This window comes from Carlito syrichta, unplaced genomic scaffold, assembly GCF_000164805.1.
Source record: "Carlito syrichta isolate Samal-C Ts95f unplaced genomic scaffold, Tarsius_syrichta-2.0.1 Scaffold303036, whole genome shotgun sequence".
Taxonomy (NCBI): Eukaryota; Metazoa; Chordata; class Mammalia; order Primates; family Tarsiidae; genus Carlito; species Carlito syrichta.
In genome coordinates this window covers 559,147-579,639 of record NW_007247132.1, presented here as the reverse complement: position 1 = coordinate 579,639, position 20,493 = coordinate 559,147, and the positions used below count along the sequence as shown (strand labels likewise).

The 20,493-nt window shown below is 41.9% G+C and overlaps 1 protein-coding gene across 1 annotated transcript in view; it reads right to left on the bottom strand.

The window, feature by feature from the left end:
• Positions 1–8,257: 8,257 nt before the first annotated feature.
• HERC5 (HECT and RLD domain containing E3 ubiquitin protein ligase 5) overlaps positions 8,258–20,493 on the bottom strand; it is a 59,534-nt gene continuing 47,298 nt past the window's right edge. Inside the window, exons 19-23 of the mRNA XM_021712041.1 lie at positions 15,422–15,488; positions 13,916–13,986; positions 12,219–12,402; positions 12,040–12,142; positions 8,258–8,485 (exon numbers count right to left, since the gene is read on the bottom strand). Coding sequence (XP_021567716.1) covers positions 8,280–8,485; positions 12,040–12,142; positions 12,219–12,402; positions 13,916–13,986; positions 15,422–15,488 — 631 coding nt within the window. The 3' untranslated portion in view covers positions 8,258–8,279. The remainder of the gene's footprint in view (positions 8,486–12,039; positions 12,143–12,218; positions 12,403–13,915; positions 13,987–15,421; positions 15,489–20,493) is intronic.

Below are 20,493 nucleotides of genomic sequence, written 5' to 3'. Positions count from 1 at the left end.
TTTTAGTGTATGACTATTTTTTTTTTTTTTTTTTTGGTTACAGGAGTGGTACTGAGGGAAAATGTAAAAATGCTCTAAATAAAAAATTTAGGCTATGCTGAGAGAGACCCCTAGTAGCCAAAATGGAATCATTTCCCAGAAAAGTGCGGGTGGAAGACTTACAAATAGCTGATTGTGCCCTATTGAGCTTAGAACCATATTTTTAGCCACATTTGTTTATTTTTCTGTTTTAAGCAGATCTAATTAAACACGGCTAAGGGCATGAACATTTCACATTAATAGCTCCTGATTTTCCAGAACTTTCAATAAGACTGAGCATAGTATAATACTTATGAAGTATAGCATAAATGTTATAGGAGTTACCCCAAAGAAACCTAAGAAATTAATATAAACTTAATTGATTCTTATTAGAATCTTAGGTATTTTAACAGAAATTTTAAACAATTATTCCTTCCCATCAAAAGAAAATTAAAGCTGGGCTCGGTGGCTCAGCCTGTAATCCCGTGCTTTGGGAGGCTGAGGTGAGTGAATTGCCTGAGCCCACGGGTTTGAGACCCGCCTTGGGCAACTTGGTGAGACCTCATCTCTACAATAAATCAAAAAATTAGCTGGGCGTGGTAGCGCACACCTGTAGTTCCAGCTGCTTTGAAGGCTGAGGCGAAAGGATCGCTGGAGCCCGGTGGTTGAGGCTGCAGTGGCAGAGAGCATGCCACTACACTCCAATCTGGGCAACAGAGTGAGACTTCAACAAAAATAAATTAAATTAAATTAAAAAATTAAAACATGTTAGATGTGTTTTCTCTTGCATTAATTCATGTATACCATAGGACACACACTTTTAAAAATTACCTCTGGCAGTACAGTAAGTCCCCTACATATGAACTCTCAAGTTGTGAACTTTCAAAGATGCGCATTCACATGTCCAGTCTTAAGCTAGTTCACGTGTCTTGCATCATTGTCATGTGCATGCATCCTCTGCAAGTGATTGAGCTTTAGTATACTTTACAGTACTGTACAGAGTATAGTAGTACAGTATCTTTATTTCAAACCCAGGATGTTTGGAAGCAAGCATAAAGGCAGCAGTGATGTAGCTGGTACTGCTAAGAAGTGCCAAGCAATAACAATGGAAACAAAAGTGAAAGTAATTTAGAGCTTGGAGTGGGAGAAAAGATGGTAGAGATCGCTTGTTCTTATAACATGAATCGTTAACCATCGGCACAATTCTAAGGAACAGGGACAAGATCATGGAACATGAAGTCTGCTGGGCCGATGATGTCAGCAATAATATCAAGGAAGTGTGGCAAAGTGAGGGAGGAGTTGGAGAAACTTCTCTGTGTGGGATGAAGGATCAGCATCAGTGTTGAGCCCTCCTTAGCTTGATGCTGGTTCAAGAGAAAGCTAAAAGCCTTTATGAAGACTTGAAGAAGCATAGCAAAAAATCAGAGGGCGCATTTTTAATGCCAGCCATGGTTGATTTCATTGGTTCAAGGCTAGAGCCAGCCTTCACAACATAAGAATAAGTGATGAGGCAGCAAATGCAGATAAGGTAGCTGCCTGGGACTTTCCTGAAATGCTTTGAGAATTTATTGAAGGCACATATTAACCCATGCAGGTTTTTAATGTGAAAGACAAGACTGTACTGGAAGAGGATGCCAGACCAAAGTTACATCAGTAAGGAGGAAAAGTTGATGCCAGGCTATAAAGCAGCAAAGGACAGGCTAAATGGTGACAGTGTTTCTGGTGATATGAAGCTGAAGTCTCTCTTAGTTTATCATTCAGAAAACCCAAGAGCCGAAGGGCTCTCTTCCTGTTGTGTGATTCATAATCCACAATGCCTGGGTTACAGAGGTCATTTTCCAGGACTGATTTTTCCACCACTTTATCCCGGAGAAAGAGAAATACTGCTTGGAGATGGACATTGCATTCAACACTTGCTGCTTGACACTGCTCCAGCCCTCCCCCATTCATGGACGACTTTAATCCTAATGTCAAAGTAGTGCATGTGTCACCAAATACTATGTCACTCCTCCAACCTATGGACCAGGGAGTTATAGCAACTTTTCAAGAAATATTCTCATTACACTTAGGTAGTAAGGTCAGGTCATGAATCAGGAACAACCTTGTAACAATTTTGGAAGGACTATAACATCTACAAGGCCATAAAAGACATTGACTTTGTTTGGTGTGCAGTTATGGCTGTCAACACAAATGCAGTTTGGAAGAAACTTTAAAAAATTTTTATTTTAAAGATGTGGGGTACAATTCAGGGTTAAGTATAGAAATGTTCACTATGCAGATGCCCTTGTTGAGGAGGTGTGCCCCCCTACCCCAGCAGAATCCCACTACTGCCACTCCTGCCCCCTGCCTCACCCCCAGGAATTTACCATTACTGACAATTCTTAGTATTACGATAATTGTTCAAGGTCCACTTACGAGTGAGAACATGTGATACCCAGTCTTTCTGTGATAGATCACTCAGTATTATAGACTAAGTCCATCCAAGTTGCTGTGAAGTTCATATGGAAGAAATTTTGCCTGCAGTATGTTCGTGACTTTCATGAATTTGAGAAGGTGGATGAGGAGCCCAAAGAGGTCTTCAACAACTTAGTGACCCTCAGCAAGAAGCTGGAGCTAGATCTGCAAGAGGACAACCTCATTGAACTCCTTGCTGAACAACACGAGAAGCTTACTCATGACAGACAACATGGTGGAATTGAAGGCCCAGAGACAGGAGAGAGAGACAAGAGGAAGAAGTAACTGAAGAACTGAAGAGATTCACGACACAGAAAATGGCAAGGGATTTTTCATTAGAGGAGGCACTGTTAGCTTTTGAGACACAGGACCCAAACGTAAAATGGCACATGAAGGTTGCAGCAGTCGTTCAGAATGGTACTACCCAGACATCACTGAAGGTTTTTTTTAAGAGGGTAGATAGAACTGAATCCAGCAAGGAACCAGAACCTGTGTCATCAACGTCAGCATGAGTGAAATCGCAGTTTGCCCTCTGTCTCCTGTTGCTGACGCTCCAGCTCTGCCATCTCCCACCTCCTCTCCCTCCAGTCAGTAACTCTTCCTACCTGTTCACTTGATGTCAGCCCGTATGTCTGCTGTTGTACTGTACCGTACTACTGTACTTTTTAAGGTACTGTGCTGTAAGGTTAAAAGTGGTTTTGTGTGTGTGTGTGTTTTATGTATTGTTTGTGTGAAAAGTATTATAAACCTATTATAGTACAGTACTACAGAGCCAATTGTGTTAGTTGGGTACCTGCGCTCACTTTGTTGGACTTAGAAAACAGTTGGGACTTATGATGCACTCTCAGAACAGAACTCAGTCGTATGTAAGGGACTTACTGTATACAAATAACCTGGAAGACTAGAGATTCCCAATTATTTCCAGAATAATTGTCCTTTTCAATTAACCCAAATCTCGTGCTTAGCCAAGTCAGTGTCAATAAAACAATTTTGCTGAAAAAACAAGTAAATTGAGAGGTCAATTTCAGCTTTTGGAAGTTGAGCATTTTAACATTTTAGAGAAACTGGACAAGCATCTCCTCCTCCATCTACTCCCAAGCCTGGAGAGGGGGGCTTTTAAGGAGCCCCCTCTGAAGTCTAAGACAGAAATGACAATAGCTACTTCTGGACCGAGTGAGAGTTTTACGTGAGGTAGGAAACAGGACTAGCTATCTAGCGTAGCCAGCAGCCATAGCAGACTCTCACTACTATGTGCCATGGTGGAGGGGAAGGCCAAGCTTTGTTCTTTAGTGAAATGCTCCATTTAGAGGCGTTGTTTTCTGCACAAGCCATTAGATGGCGCTTTTGGCTAACTCATAGGACGATTATCAACCAAGCACTCAGATGGAACCAGAAAGGGATTGCACTTGTGAAATGCTAGCTAGGGAGCCATATTCCACCATTTCTTCAGCATCTACCAGAACACCATAATGGGGGAAGAGAATCCCGAAAAAAAAACGCCATAATGGGGGAAGAGAATCCCGAAAAATGAGTGGAAACAACCCAGAGGGTGAGGCAGAATTGAGGAGAGTGAGGAAGCGGGAGGGATCAGGGTGCAATGGGATGAGGGTTCCAGATGTGTGTGAAAGAGACTGTGGCTCGTTCAGGAAACTGAAGTAATCATGGCTGCTTCATGACGTTTCCTTTCACGAAGGACTGTCGTGATGTGGCAACCCCAGATCTGCAAGGGCCTGTGTGAAATGTCCGTTACCTCTTTCAAAGAAGTCACCTGGAGGTCCAGCAGGGAGGGATATTGGTTTATTAGAACTTACAGGAGGCACCAGTGGTGGCCAGTTGGTGAGGAAAGAATCCACACATGAGGCACCAATGGTGGCCAGTGAGGAAAGAAACCACACTTCAGGGCAGAACAGCAAAGTTTCATAGGCGAGCAAGTCAGGAACCAAATTGCTATCCTGTGTTTACAATTACATTGATTACACTACACATGAGGACCACATTGCTTCCAACTCTGCTCAATTACCTGCACTCTGTAACTCATTATCGGGAATATGCATATCCTTCAGAGACCAGCCTTGGCCAGTGACCAGTGCTCACCCTGAGTAACTCCCAGTCCCACAAGCTCCATTCTAGGTGAGTGCCCTACACAGGTAGGCCATTTTAAAACTTTTATACCATATTTTTAGAGTACATTTTCTATGTTTAAATTCATTTGTGTTAACACTTACCCTGGTGTTAAGAGTTGCCTACAGTGGTCAGGGAAATGATACACCACGCAGGTTGTGGCCTAGGATCAACAGGCCACACCATAGGACCTAGGTGTATTGTAGCACACACCATCTGGACGGGTGTTAGAATACTATGAGGTTCACACAAGTATGTAATCACCTAAGGACACACTTCTCAGAATGCATCCGTCATTAAGCGAGGCGTGACTGAAGTGATAAAGGCCTGGTGGAAGCACACCATGTATGCAGAGCACGGCAGGAGGCGGGGCTGGGGCCGTAATAACAGTGTTAATACCATCGGACTTATTGCCTGATTTTCAAACTGTGTGTGGGATTCTAGGGAGTTACAGACCCCTGCTATGACAAGTGTTCATATTTTCACTGTCTGGTACAGTAGCCCCTTGTCACATGTAGCTATCGAGGACATGAAATGTGGCTAATATGACTGAGGAACTAAATTTTAACTTTTATTTTAATTAAAGAGTCGGTATAGGACAGCACAGCTCTAGACTTTCTCCTAGTGCTGCCAGTGAACGCTCTTCAAAACTCTTCAGAGATTAAGCCTTATCTCCAGCAGGGGCCCACCCAATAGGACAAAGCACATGTAGATTACCAGCCTTATGGAAAGTTCCGTTGGACAGTGTTGGTCTAAATACAAAGAGACCCGCTGAGAAGCTGCTGAAGTGATAGGGTGGGGGGACAGGAGTTTGAACTTGAAGCACTGGCTGTGGGACTAGAGAAAAAAGTGGAAATGTGAGAGCCTCACTTGATTGTGGAGAGTAAAGAGGGAGGGCTGGAAGGGTGACTGCATGCTCTTCCTGCAGGGTGGATGGATTCCTGCAGGCCAGAGGTGCAACTCTGGATATAATCAGCACAGACTAGATGAGCCGGAGGAGGGGCATGAGAAAAGGATACCAAGGAGCTGGAAAAGGAACCAGAAAAGGAGATCCATGGCCTAATTTCAAGGAGAAAATGATTTCAAAGGCAGTAGAGATGGTTGAAGATGGAAATGGCATTTCTGTTGAAAGTTGCAACAAATTTACTAGAACAATCTGAGCAGGATGGGAGGTGGGGAGCACAGGCCAGATCACAGCGCTAAGGGAGAGAATACAGTTGGAAGTACAGCCAGCCAGTGGAGAGTTCTGGAAAGATCACAGGAGGAAGGGAAAGGGAACAGGGAACACAGAAGAGAGGAGTTTGAACATCATCTTAAGGCAGCCATGTGGGCATGAAAACCCATGGTGAAGCAACCAAAGACTGGGACACGTAGGAGAGCATGGAGAAATGACGTGCTTGAAAAGAGGTGGGAAGCAGCGCGGTTCATCAGCGCACAGGACGCCTCTTCAGCCAGGGAGAAAGAAGACGCAGAGGCTGGCAGAAGAGCATCTGCAGGTGGCTGACTGCAGGAAGTGCCCGCTCCATCAGGTTCTGGTGAGCATCACATGCCAGGCGCACATGTCCACGGCTTTTCTGTAACCAACAATTCAGAACACGTATTTAAAACATATTTAACAAGGTAGATTTCATCCCATTTTCTCTCTGCTTGAGAATCTAAGTACCACTTCTTGACAGAGGAAGGAATTGACTCAATGGTATTGTTTGAATGAGCTTACTTTGGTTTTACTGTGCTAGCAAATGAAAGAAACTGTTTATTTTATAATCTACCTGAGCTACACTTCAAAGACTGTCAGCCTGCACATTCTGTAGACTGGCATTTGGATCTAGTTTTAGAAACCAGACTCTTGTACCTTCTTGGCAAACCACTGTCTTTAACCAGTTTCAAAATGTGTTCCTATCTTGCCTCCCCTGTTCTGTGAGCATCTCATCCGTGGTTTAGGGATTGAGGCAAATTAACTTTCAACTCAAAGTGCCCAAGGAAATTCCGCCCTGGGCAAAAAGCTCACCATCTTGACAAAAGTCAAGTGAAACACAAGCTCATTTAGGTACTCAACAAGTTGTAAAAGGTACAGCCTTCCCAAAGCACATCAGAAGTTGCTACTTGTACCCATCTACTTCTTCAGAACAGCAGCTGAACTTTCCTTTAAGGAACCACCCCTTCCCCACTGGATGCAGTTTTAGAGGCTGTCAACCATGTCACCCTTCTCCAGCCACAGGATGGGTACAATACCCCAGCCAGCTAATAAGGTGACTGTTCTTTGAAATTTTAAAAAGTGTTGAGATAGGAGTCATATAATAAGTTGCACACACTTAAAGGGTATAATCTGACAAGTTTGAGGCCTTATGTCTATCCTTTAAAACTACTTGCACCACTGAGATGACCAGAGCCAGCACTCCCCACAAAGCCTCCTTGTCTCTTTGTGATCCTTTTTCCTGCCCCTCCCCACTCCTACTCAGTCCCCAAGCAAATACTGATCTTTCTGTCACTATAGCTTGCATCTTCTAGGATTGGGTATTTTACATACTTTTTGTGAATAGGACTCAAGTCTTAGTTCACTTGTTCTGCTCAAATAGAATCCTGAGACTGGGTAATGGATAATGAACAGAAAGTTACTTCTCATGGTCTGGAAGCTGTGAAGCCCAAAATCAGGACACCGGTAGGTCCAGCATCTAGTTCTAACTGATGCCTTATTGCTGTGTCCTCTGAAGAGGAGGATTTTATGTCCTCCTGTGGCAGACTGCGAGACTGCTTATGTGGAGTCAGGGCAATAGCAGCTAATATCATTCTATGTGAAGAATAAAGAAGCAAAAACGTTCCAGCCAGTTGAAAAGGTTCTCTTTCAAAAGCTTCTGCTCCCAATGACTTTCACATACCATTGCTATCTACCTCTACCATAAAGGGAGATTGGGAAAAGTGTGGTTTTTAAAAATGGGGCACAGTCCAGGCAAGGTGACTCAAGCCTGTAATCCCAGCATTTTGGGAGGCTGGGACAAGAGGACTGCCTGAGCCCGCGGGTTCGAGACCAACCCGGACAACATGGTGAGAACTCGTCTCTACAATAAATCAAAAAGTTAACTGGGAGTGGTATTGCACTCCTGTATTTTCGGCTACTTGGAAGGCTGAGGTCGAAGGCTTGCTGAGGCCAGAAGGTCTACGCTGGGGTGGCCGTGAGCATGCCACTGCACTCCAGTCTGGGCGACAGAGACTCCGACTCAAAAAGGGGGGCACAATGCCACTCCCACCAAATGGGGATCTGTACCTAAAGGGGAAACTAGACATTAGACAATTACTTTTTTTTTTTTTTTTTTTATAGAAACGAGCTCTCATTATGTTGCCCAGGCTGGTCTCAAACTCCTGGGCTCAAGCCAACCCCCCGTTTTAGCCTGCCAGAATGCTGGGATTATAGGCAAAAACCACCAAGCCTGACCTGACAATTAAAAGTCCTTTTAAAAAAATGCTTCTAAGTTAAACAGTCTCCCCTTCAGGACAAGTCATGCAAATATTTGTGTCAGAGACACAGCCTAATCTATATCATAATTAACACATCTTAAATAAAATGACAGTTATTTCAAAACAGTAGGTAAACATACTGAATAGTGAACAAAACTTTTATGTTAATTTTTAAGTTTTTAACTTTATTTTTGAAAATGTTTCCGAAAAGAGGTAAAGAATATGATGCAGGGTCAGCCAAAGCCTCTGTTGTTGTTGATGGCTACTTGAAGTGCTTCTTCCATTCTTTCCATTGTTGAGTATTTAGGAAGAAAGAGGACACTAAGACATGTCTGTGCTCTCATGGGGTCTCTTTCATTCAAATATGCAGGGCAGCAAAATGTTATTTTCATACTCTTTAATTCTTTTATTTGTAATCTGTCAGTTCCTGTAAGAAACACTGAAAAGAATAATAAAATGGGGTGATGTATTTCACAGAGAAACAAAAATGTCTAAAGAGAGACAATCAATTTATTCAAAAAGCTTTATTGTGGGCCCATGTGAGAGTCCTACATTAATGCACTGGGGATCATATTAGGACAAAGTCTGACACACAGTCACTGCCTCAAGCAGCTTAGAGTCTGGGAATATTAGATTCTTGTGACCAAAAGGGTATACAGCAAGAGAAGATTTTTTTTTAATTTTTTATTTTTTAGTAGGAGTCTCACTTTGTTGCCTAAGCTGGAGTGCAGTGGCATGTACACAGCTACCACAGCCCTGGCCCACTCAGCTCAGGTGATCCTTTCACCTCAGCCTCCCAAGTAGTTGGAACTACAGGCACATGCCACCATGCCCAGTTAATTTTCTGATTTATTGTAGAGGACAAGGTCTCGCCAAGTTGCCCAGGCTGGTCTCGAACCACTGGACTCAGGCAATCCTCTTGTCTCTGCCTCCCAAAGTGCTGAAACTACAGGTGTGAGCCACCACACCTGGCAAGAAAAAATGTTTAAGGGATGAGACAGTCCATGAAGGCATCCTGAAATTAGGCGCCTCCTGAGTGTAAACACTGGGCTTTAACAGGGAGAGCCAAGCTGGGATGACGAAGGGGACTCCCAAGAGTTCTGAATTATGCCTGGCCTTTAAGGATGGAAAGGTTTAGAAAGACAACAAGGAGGCAGAGGAGGTTCCAGGCGTAATTTTGGAAGAGAAGGAACCTTTGGAGAAAGCCTGGAGGTGGAGAGGTACATGGATTTAGGAGTGTTCAGACAATGGAACTGTCTGGGTAGGTCAAAGATTTCCTCTAGGAGTTAAAGCCAGAAAGGTAGGTTGGGCTTCCATCGAGTCTGAGTATCTTTTAACATACTGTTATCTACAAAAATGAGAGTAGAAAGATAACTGTTTCTTTAAAATAAATAAGGAAAAGAATAAGAAAATGAAAGTAATTAAGCCAGTCTCAGGAAAGCCATCAGGTAAGCACAAAAAACTTAGGAAAATCTGGAAGGTGAGGTAAAACAGACTTAGAGATACAATGGCTGTAAAACAGTATAGTAACGGCAAATATGGTAATAATAATAATATAGCAATAGTAAAAATTAGCCAAATAAAATATCTTGGTTAATCTCACAAGGGCTGGATAAATGAATGATGATAGAGACTATGGAAACAAGGCTCGATATTAAGAACCAAAGCAACCCTAAGCAAAAAGAACAAAGTTAGAGACATCACATTTCTGAACTTCAAACTTTACTACACAATGGTTTAAAAACAGGCCCAAAGACCAATGGAACAGAACAGAGATCCCAGAAATAAAGCTGCGGACCTACAACCAACTGGCCTTTGAAAAAGCCAAACAACAGCAACATTGGGGAAAGGACACCCTATTCAATAAATGGTGCCAGGAAAACTGCCTGGTCATATGCAGAAGAAGGAACTGAACTCCTTACCATACACAAAAATTAATGTGAGACCTCAAACTACAAAAATTCTAGGAGAAAACCTAGGAACACTCTTCTGAACACTGGCCTACCCAACAAATTTATGACCAAGACATCAAAAGCAAATGCAATAAAAACCAAAATTGAGCCGGGCTCAGTGGCTCAGCCTGCAATCCCCCCGTGCTTTGGAAGGCCAAGGTGAGTGAACTGCCTGAGCCCACGGGTTCGAGACCTTCCTGGACAACTTGGCGAGACCTCATCTCTACAATAAAAAAAAAAAAAAAATTAGCCGAGCGTGGTAGCACATGCCTGTAGTTCCAGCTACTTGGAAGGCTGAGGCGGAAGGATCGCCAGATCCCAGCAGGTCGAGGCTGTGGTGGCCGGGAGCATGCCACTGCACTACAGTTTGGGCGACAGAGTAAGACTCCAACTCAAAAAAAAAAAAAAAAAAACCAAAAAAACAACCAAAATCGATAAGTAGAACCTAAGTAAACTAGACAGCTCTGTACAGCAAAAGGAATCATCAACCATTACACTCAAGAGGTGCCTAATTCCAAGGCTGTCTCATCTCTTATAAATCAACAGACATCCTACAGAATGGGAGAAGATATTTACTAACTCTGCCATCTGACAATAGCCTAATATCCAGAATCCGTAAGAAATTTGAATGAGTCAATAGGAAAAAAATAAAATAATCGTATTAAAAAGTGGGAAAAGAATAGGAACAGATACTTCTCTAAAGAAGATACTCAAGCAGTCAATAAACATATGAAAAAAGGCTCAACATCACTAATCATCAGAGAAACGGAAATCATAACTACATCTCACAAGAGCCAGAGTAGCTATTATTAATAAGTCAAAAAACAACAGATGTTGCAGAGGCTGTGGAGGAAAGGGAATATTTGTACATGGTTGGCATGAATGTAATCAACCCCTGTGAAAAGCAGTTTGGAGATTTCTCAAAGAAGTAAAAATAGATTTACCATTCAACACAGCAATACCACTATTGGGTATATAGCCAAAGTAACATAAATCGTTCTAGCAAAAAGACACCTGCACTCAGATATTAACTGCAGCACTAATCACAATAACAAAACCATGGAACCAGCCTAGGTCTAGGTGCCTACCAATAGTGGACTGAATAAGGAAAATGTATTACATATACACCATGGAATACTATGCAGCCAAAAAGAAGAATAAAACCATGCCCTTTGTAGTAACATGAAAGCAGTTGGAAGCATTATTCTAACTGAACACCAAATACTGCATGTTCTCACTTATAAGTGGGAGCTAAACACTGGGTATCCACGGACATAAAGATGGGAGAAACAGACCCTGGGGACTCTTAAAGGAGAGGGGGCAGGGAGGGGAGTAAGTGTTAAAAAGCCACCCACTGGGTACCACGCCACCATCTGGAGGATGGGCTCAGTAGAAGTCCATACACACCACTACACAATAGACCCATGCAATAAACCACACATGTAATCCTCAAGAGTAAAAATTTTTAAATTTTGTAAAGAAAGGAAAGAAGGTTCAATATCTAGCTTGGAGGAAGAAAATAAAAATTTAAAAGCAACAAGAAGCAATGAAATCACCAGGAAAAGATCCCCTTTAGTTAATTAACCTCTGTTTCTTGATGCTGGAACAGAGGACATTCAATGGACCAGGAGTGGCTCTAACACTAACTCTGATCTGTTCCAATAGTATCTATCACAAAGACAATTTTTATTCCATTAAAAAGACATAAGATGAAGCCGGGCTCGGTGGCTCAGCCTGTAATCCCGCGCCTTTGGGAGGCTGAGGTGAGTGGATTGCCTGAGCCCACGGGTTCGAGAGCTGCCTGGGCAACTTGGCGAGACCTCATCTCTACAATAAATCAAAAATGAGCTGGGTGTGGTAGTGTGCGCCTGTAGTTCCAGCTACTTGGAAGGCTGAGGCGGAAGGACCACCGGAGCCCAGCAGGCGAGGCTGCAATGGCCGGGAGCAGCCACTGCACTCCAGTCTGGGTGACAAAGTAAGACTCCAACTCAAAAAAAAAAAAGACATAAGATGACTAATTTATTCCATGATATATACTTACCAAGGAATTTTTTCTTTTCTGCCAGAGTCAATTTGAGGAAAGCCTTCCAAAACATCACTATGGTGGGATGTGAACTACAATATTCTTGTCCATACTGTGCATTCTAGAGAAAAAGAAAAAAATTATTCAGGAAACAGGAAGGAAAATTGAATTTAATAAGTTTGTACTTAATGATGTACCTGTTCAAAAGTTTCCCAGTCATAATCTGTATTTCCAACCATCACGTCCTTCAGTTCTTCAGGATTGAATAATTCAATAATATCCTTGTTACACACTTTATAAAATCCTCTCTGAAATTCTTCATAAACCACCTTTACAGAGATGTTAAATATGTAATCGACATACTTGGAAATATAGTCTCTCCTTTAATAAAACAAAAGAATGTTTTTGTTTACTGCAATGTCCTGGAAAAAAAATGGTTCGAGGGTAAACACAAAAGCCAGAAAACCTAACAGTTACTGAGTGCTTACCATGTGTCATGGACTGTAATAGTTTCTATTTACAGATCATCTGATCTTCATTCATCACAACACTCTGAGGCGAGTTCTTATATTGTAAACATTTTAGTAAAGAAATACGAGCTATGGGGAAATGAAGTGATTAAACTGTTTAAGGTCACCCAGTTAAAAGAACCAACACTCAGAACAGCAAAGTTTGGAATAATAAAACCTGAACCGCAACCACATAATGGTATCAATTTCTGGGGAATGGGCTTGGGAGATGAGATACATTTCATGCCTTATTTTACAGTCTAATGAATTATGAGCAACTAATATTATTGGTGGTTGAACACCAAGAGTACCAAGGAAGGATTTCTACTTCTAGTTAGGGTGAAGTTGCTGATGGCTGATGAATGCTCCCACTGAGAAGAACCAGAAGAGGCAGGTAAGATACAGAAATACAGGCTCAAGGTTTCCAAGTCTGGGCAAGACTCAAAAGGCCAGTACTGCAGAGGGAGGGGAGCCCAGCACTTGGCTGTTTTTCTCTTTGGATACTTGCCAATTCTTGATGAAGGGAAAGGAGAAAGGCAAAAAGTAGTTGCTAAGAGTCAGAGAAGCCAAAAGAAGTTTCAGCAAAGTTTCTGCTAGCCAAGTAACGAGGACTTAAGAGGCTGAGGCTCTGGGACTAGGGAGAGACAGAGAAGGCAGCCTGGTCCTCAGGGGTCTTCCCTGTGAAGCACCTACCAAGCCTTTCAGCTAGGCATGGAAGAAGCAAAGAAGTGGAGCAGAAAGGACTGACAAGCAGAACACAGTGCAGCAGTCTCTTGATGCTGAGGAACAGACTCAGGAGTTGGTGGAGTTCAGGATCCACCAAGAAAAAGAAACTGTCGCAAACACTGCAGGGTCTTTGTTTTAAAAGCTTACTTTTATCTTTTAAGCTTTATTTTTCTTTTGAGATAGGTCTGGTTCTGTCCACCAGGCTGGAGTACAATGGTGTGATCATAGCTCACTGTAGCCTCCAACTCCTGGACTTAAGTGATCTGCCCATCTCAGCCTCCTGAGTAGCTGAGACTACAGGCATGTGCCACCATTCCTGGTTCATTTTTAAAGCTTTTAATTAATTCATTTTAAGAGATGGGGTCTAACTATTATTGCCCAGGCTGGTCTCAAACACCTGGCCTCAAGGGATCCTCCTACCTTGGTCTCCCAAAGCACTGGGATTACAGGCATGAGGAAAAGCTCTCTGAGAAAGTCATTTCCATTCCAATATAAGCCCCATAATGGTTATGTTTATACACATACGGCACACACCAAGTTTTCTGACTTATTTAAAAATAATTAAAGGGAATGAAAAGTTGTAAGAACTAAAAGGAATTTTTAGAACCCAGTGAATATGGTATATCCACAAACCTAATATTTCACTTCATAGTACCTACTTGTTGGTCTGGTCAACAATGATGTCACTTCCATTAGGGACCAAGTCTACATCACTTCTGTCCCAGTGAGCCTGTAACCACAAATGAGCTCAGGTGACATCTCCAACATAATTCCAAACAATCTATCATCAACAGAAGCACTCTGGGATGTATTTCTTTTCCTAAAGAATCTGTACAAATGTCTATTCTTACCATAAGAACCAGCAAGAAATGTACAAACCAAAAACTACCCTATCATGCAAAATAAAAAAAGAAATTTTTTTCAAAACGTGAGTTATCTTATTTTAACAAATCATAGTAAACAATTTAATTGGACAACTGCCACACCTTAGTATTCACTTTATATGGTGTAGACCCAAGGTAACAGATTTGCAAAAGTGGCCACAAATTCCTCCCATTTTGGTTTTCTCGCCTCTTGTCTTGTAATTCTGCAATATCTCCAATCAAGAGGGGCATCGGTCTCAGTCCTTGAACCTGGCCATGGCCATGTGAAGTGCTTGGATCTGACAGAAGCAGAAGCCTGTGTGTTGGACTTGCTGTCTCTTCCTAGTCCTTGTAATCCCAAGACCACCATCCAAGACTGCAGTCTTAGGAGCCTCAGCTAGCCAACTGGAGAATAAGAACCAGGTGGGAATACAGACAAGCTGTTTCAGCTGACACCCTCTAAACCAACGAGCCTGCCAGGGACCAGGTATGTGAGTGATGCCACTGCAGACCATCCAGTCCAACCAAGTTGGCCCAGCCCAGAACTACTGTTTGTTGCTTGATGCCACTAAGTTTTAGTGTTGGTTGTTTATGTGGTAAAACCTAATTGATGCACCCAGATCACAATGTAGAAAAAAATACCTTTTAGTAACTTAATTCACATTTTTTTTTCTCAAGGTGCCTTTTTTATTTACATATGAGAGGGACCACAAAAAAAATGGAATTATCTTTTAAAGGGCAGGCTCCTTGTAATACAGGCATCTCTGGTTAGGTAAGTGTTCTAGGAACCCGCTGGCATCAGTGTACCAGCTACCATTGTTGTGCATCACGATCTGTGAAAGAAATGTCCCAAGTTGTGGCAAACAGGTGACTGGCTCTTCCACCATGACAATGCACCTGCCCACACCATGCTGAGTGTTCAGCAGTTTCAGACCAAAAACAGCATGAGCCCTGTGCCCCACCCTCCCTATCCACCCCGTGAGTGACTTTTCTTTTGTTTCCCAGATGAGAAAACTCCTCAAAAGAAAATGTTTTGCCAATGTGGAAGAGGTGAAACAAAAAATGGCAGAAATGCTCAAAGATATTCAAATTGAAGAGTTAAAAAACTGTTTTCAGCAACGGTTTTTCAAAAAGTGTCTTGGTTAGGTATTGCATCCAATAGGGAATACTTTGAAGGTGACTGAAGTTTCAACATGTAAGAATACACCATTTTTCATAAATAAATTCTGGTGTTTTGAGGTGACCCTTGTACATAAAGGGTTAATCAAAGTTAATCTGCTCTCTGGATTTATTGTTACTCACATTAAAATGGATGTAAAATACTTCTCTGAAGTCATCGCATTCAGCATCCAGAAGTGTTTGTAAATTCCTAAAGAAAAAATAATTTTGATTTTAAAAGGACAATAATCATGTCTAAAATAAATGCCAAATGCATGGCTGCTCTGATGGCCACCAGGTTAGGCTCGGTTCAGAACACCTATCTCTCTCTGCACTGATGGTCTAGAAAGGGTGAAAGCCTGACTAAGATGAGAGGCTTAGGAAGCTGACTGCACTGCTGTGGGCTCCCTGCCTGCTTTGCTGCTCTCTTCCTTGGGCCATCATTTCCTTTACCCAGTGACTATGAGTTTCTGTTTAGAAAAGGATTTATAAAATGTTTGCCAATACTGAAACTCACTCAAACTGGCATTGCCTTTATTTAAGCTTTTGAAATTACAGAACAAGAGGTCTCCTGTTAAATGCCAGGTGTCACTTAGGAAGTCTGAGGAGAGGTAGGCCAAAGGACATTCTCTCCTACCTCTTACCCCAGTATCGTCAAGCTTAAGAAAGACTGAGATCGGGCTACTTTCACTATTCCAAGGCATGTGTGAGAGCAAAGGTTATAGCAAAATGGACAGTAGCCAATTTTTAAATATTTCCGTCCTGTCATCCTATGGTGCTTTATACATGATTTTAAAGTAACACGTCTTGCTGTATTGTTTACTTATTCACTCATGTATTTATTCAACAAACATTTAACCAGCCCCTAATGTGGCTGGCATGGAGGATATAAAGGGGAGACTAAGACATCAATTGCCAATAAATCCTGGGACTAGTAGGTAAGGTATGCTGATGAAAGTCTCCCCTGCAGTACAATGAGATGTGAAGCCAGAGACCTATGAACACAGTAGAGATACAGCTTGCGAGATCTTAGTTAACTCCTTTTATCCAGAGATAAATGTCACTGGGAAAGGCCTCTGGAATTAGATGGACTCTGAGTTGACTTTTGTTTGTTTGAGTCAGGGTCTCTCTCTTTGCCCAGGTTGGTCTTGAACTCCTCAACTCAAGCAATCCTCCTGCCTCAGCCTTTCAAAGTGCTGGGATAACAGGTGTGAGCCACTGTGCCCAGTCTGAGTTGACTTTTTTATCCAACTGGATTTTTTTTTACTACTGTACCGTGATATAACAGACGTTTTACTCATTGTGGACAACGTTTTATTCATTTTGAGAAGAGGAGCAAGTTTTTCTTATTCTTTCCTCCAAATTTTCTCCAGAAAGCAAACAAGTTACATGCTTCTACAATACAATGGTGAGACAGGCATAGAACAGACATCCCCATTCCAGAAGGGAGAAATAGAAAAGAAGTATAAGCATTCTAAGTGAGTCCAGAATCTGGCAGGGCAAGTAACACGCAACCTTAAGGCTTGAGAATAACTTTTGACCTGATGTCCCATCTTCAGAACACCGGGGTTGGAGCTAGTCCCAAAGACTCTAGGCAGGTCCACCCCCATGGCTTTGCTGGGCACAGCCCACCTGCAAGCACTCACAAACTGAAGCTGGGTGTTTAAGTTGTCCCAGGCTAGAGCTGCACACCATGGTTCTTCTGTTCTGATCTCTAGGGCAGCCCCACGCCCACGGCTCCACCAGGCACTGCCCTAGTGCAGACTCTCAGCAGTGTCTCCAACCCTTGGCAGTTCTCTGCTGGGCCCCAAGACTCTGTGGAGCATCCTCTGAAATCTAAGTGGAGTCAGCTTATGCACTTGGTGTACCAGCGGGGATGGCACTGCCTAAACCTGCCAAGATTCACCCTGAGCCCTCTGATGGGTGGCCACTGTGGCCCACACCACACCTGGGCCCACAGGAACTACGCCTGGGTCAGCTGAGAAGCGCTGGTGCCAGAATGTGGGGAGCAGTGTCTTGATGCAGCATTGGGCATCAAATGCCCAGGTCATGTGGGTACTCAGGCCCCTCTTTTGACATAGTTCTGTCTCCCAGGCCCTGGCACTCTGGGCCTATGATGAGAATGACCACCCCCAATAATCTCCAAATGCTTCTGAAATGCCTTCAAGGTCATTCTTCCACTGTCTTGTTGAACAGCACCAGGTTTCTGCACATCCACACTAATCTCTTTGCCAAAGGGTCATTTGGCCATACCCTTAGTGTTCTCTCCCAAACAAACATTTCATTCTTTACAACATGGCAGGGCTGAGAATTTTCCAAATCATTAAGTTCAACTTCACTTTTGTTTATAAATTCCATCTTAAATTGTTTCTTTCTTCTTGTGTTTTACTACAAGCAATCAAGCCAAGTCACGCTGCTCTGTTACCACTGTGCTTAGAGGTTTTTTCTGTCAATATCCTATTTCATCACTGAGAATTCTATCTTTCACAAAACACCAGGATGCAAATGCAGTTCAGCCCAGTTCTCCACCACTTCATAACAGGGATGGATTTCCCTCAAGTCTGCAATAACATGTTCCTCACTTTCATCTAAGACCTCATCAGAACGGCCTTTATTGTCTATATTTCTACTAACATACTCATCAGTATTACTTATAGCAATCTCTAAGAAGATCAAGACTGTCTCTAAGGTTTTCCTCTTCTTTTCAGCCTCACTGCTTTTTCTAGCATGCACCTCAAAACTCTTCCAACCTCTACCCAGTTCTAGAAACGATTCCAAACTGATATATTGGCTATAACAAAATATTTTAGACCAGGTAATTTATAAACAACAGTATTGCTCACAGTCCTGGAACTTGGGAAGTACAAAATCAAGGCATCAGTAGATTGAGTGCCTGGTGAGGGCCCCTTCTATATGCCCTCTCACAGTGGAAGAGGCAAACACACTCCCTTGGTCCTTGGGCCTCTTTTATGAGGGCATCAATCCCACTCGTGGAGCCTCCACATTAAAGATTAGGTTTTCAGCCAGGCTTGGTGGCTCAGCCTGTAATCCTGCGCTTTGGGAGGCTGAGTCCGCGTGTTGAAGACCTGCCTGGGCAACTTGGCGAGACCTCATCTCTACAATAAATCAAAAGATCAGCTGGGCGTGGTAGCGTGTGCCGGTAATTCCGGCTACTAGGAAGGCTGGGGTGGAAGGATTGCCGGAGCCCAGCAAGTCGAGGCTGCAGTGGCCGGGAGTGGCCACTGCACTCCAGTCTGGGCGACAGAGTGAGACTCCAACTCAAAAAAAAAAAAAAAAAAAAGATTAGGTTTCCAAAATAGAAATCTAGGGAGATACAGACAGACCACGGCATCTTCCCTCTCCCATTTTTCTACCACCCTCTTGACAAACAGAGAAGTTCTTTAATCTTATTTTAGTTACATTTATTCATCTTTTCTTTAATGTTGGTAACTTTGCAAGTCTTGCTTAAGAAATCCTAAAATAAAGATATTCTTCTACATTTTCATCATTCTTGCATTTAATATTTAAATCCTTCATCCACATGGAATTGACTTTTGTAAATGACATAAGACAAATATCTACTTTCATTTTTTTCCCCAGATGGGTAACCATTTCCTTCAGCTCCATTACTGGACAGTATTCCTTTTACCACTGATTGAAGATGCCACCTCTAACAAAGTGCCCTTATATGCATGTGTCCGTTTCTCAGCTTGCTTTCTGTTCCACTGGAAAACCTGCACCAATATTATACTGTCCTAATTAATACAGTTTTCTAATAATTCTGAATACCTGGTAGACCAAGTTCCCCACCACTGTTTCTCTTAAGAATTATTTCTGGCTATTCTTGGTCACTTTGCTTATCCTTATACATTTTAGAATCAGACGGTCAGTTTAATAAAAAGTCTCCTAGCATTAAAATTGGAAGTAAATATGGAGGACACGGATCAGCAATTCCTGGGACTCCTTGGGCCTTTAGAGGACTCGTGAGACCGAAACTATTTTCATAATATTACTAAGGTGTGTTTGCCCTTTTCACCTTCTGTCATGAGTATAATGAGAGTTTTCAAGAGGCTTCATGACAGTGTGGGATGCTTGATAACAGAAGGAGTGTTTCTGTGTTTACAATATTTCTCACTTTTAATTTCTAATACTGCAAATAATGACAGATATAATCAACATAAGCAAAAGTTCTTTAAAGTCCTTAATAATTTTTAAGAGGCTCTTCAGACCTAAAAGTTTGAGAAAAAATGATACAGATTTAAAGATCTTTTAATTTTTGCCTGTTAGATTATTAAGTTTATTAAGCTTTTTGAGGGATAAGCACTATTTAGGTCATCTTCAAAGTTTCCAGGTAAAAAAACAACAACAAATTTATCTCCTTCTTGATAAATCTTGTGGTTTTGACACTTTTCCCCTTGTCTTCTTTGTGTAATGATTAATAGTCATACTCTGGAGCCAGTTTGTATTCAAATCACGGTTCTGCCACTGGAGTCCTTGAGCAAATTACCTAATCTCTCAGGTGTTTTAGTTTCTATATTTATAAAAGAGGGATGGAGGAATGATGGTGATAATAATAGAAATCACATTACTGTTATTTTTTTCAAAAATCTCTGTAGTATTCCATTGTATAAGTAAACCGAAAATGCATAATTCCCTTATCAAAGGACATTTAGGTAGTATTTATATATTACAAATTATAATACAATGCATATTAGTAAAGACGAATCCTTGTGTGGTTGTATATTTCTGAAAGCAAAATGTCCAAGCAGAAATGTTGGGTAAAAAAGGCAAACACACTTTTATTTTGATAAGTGCTGCTATGTCATTCTCTGAAAAGGAGTACCAATTTATATTTCGAGTAAATACTGGAAATCAGAATAAGCTTTTCAACCCTTGCTAACACTATATAGCATCAATATTCAAATCACTGTCAGTCTGAAGCATACATGAGTCTCTCATTTTAATGTTCATTCTGTGAGTACTATTGAGATTGAGCATATTTGTATTTATACACCATTTCCATTGTTTCTTTTGTGGGCTGCCTTCTTAATACTCCGTCAATTTTTTTTATGGATATGTAGGAGCACTTTACACAGCAGGGATATTAACCCTTTCTATTATATATGTTGCCAATTTTTTGTGAGGTGGTGGTTTGTCTTTTTTTTTTTTTTCAGTTGGAGTTTCACCCTCTCACCCAGACTGGAGTGCAGTGGCCG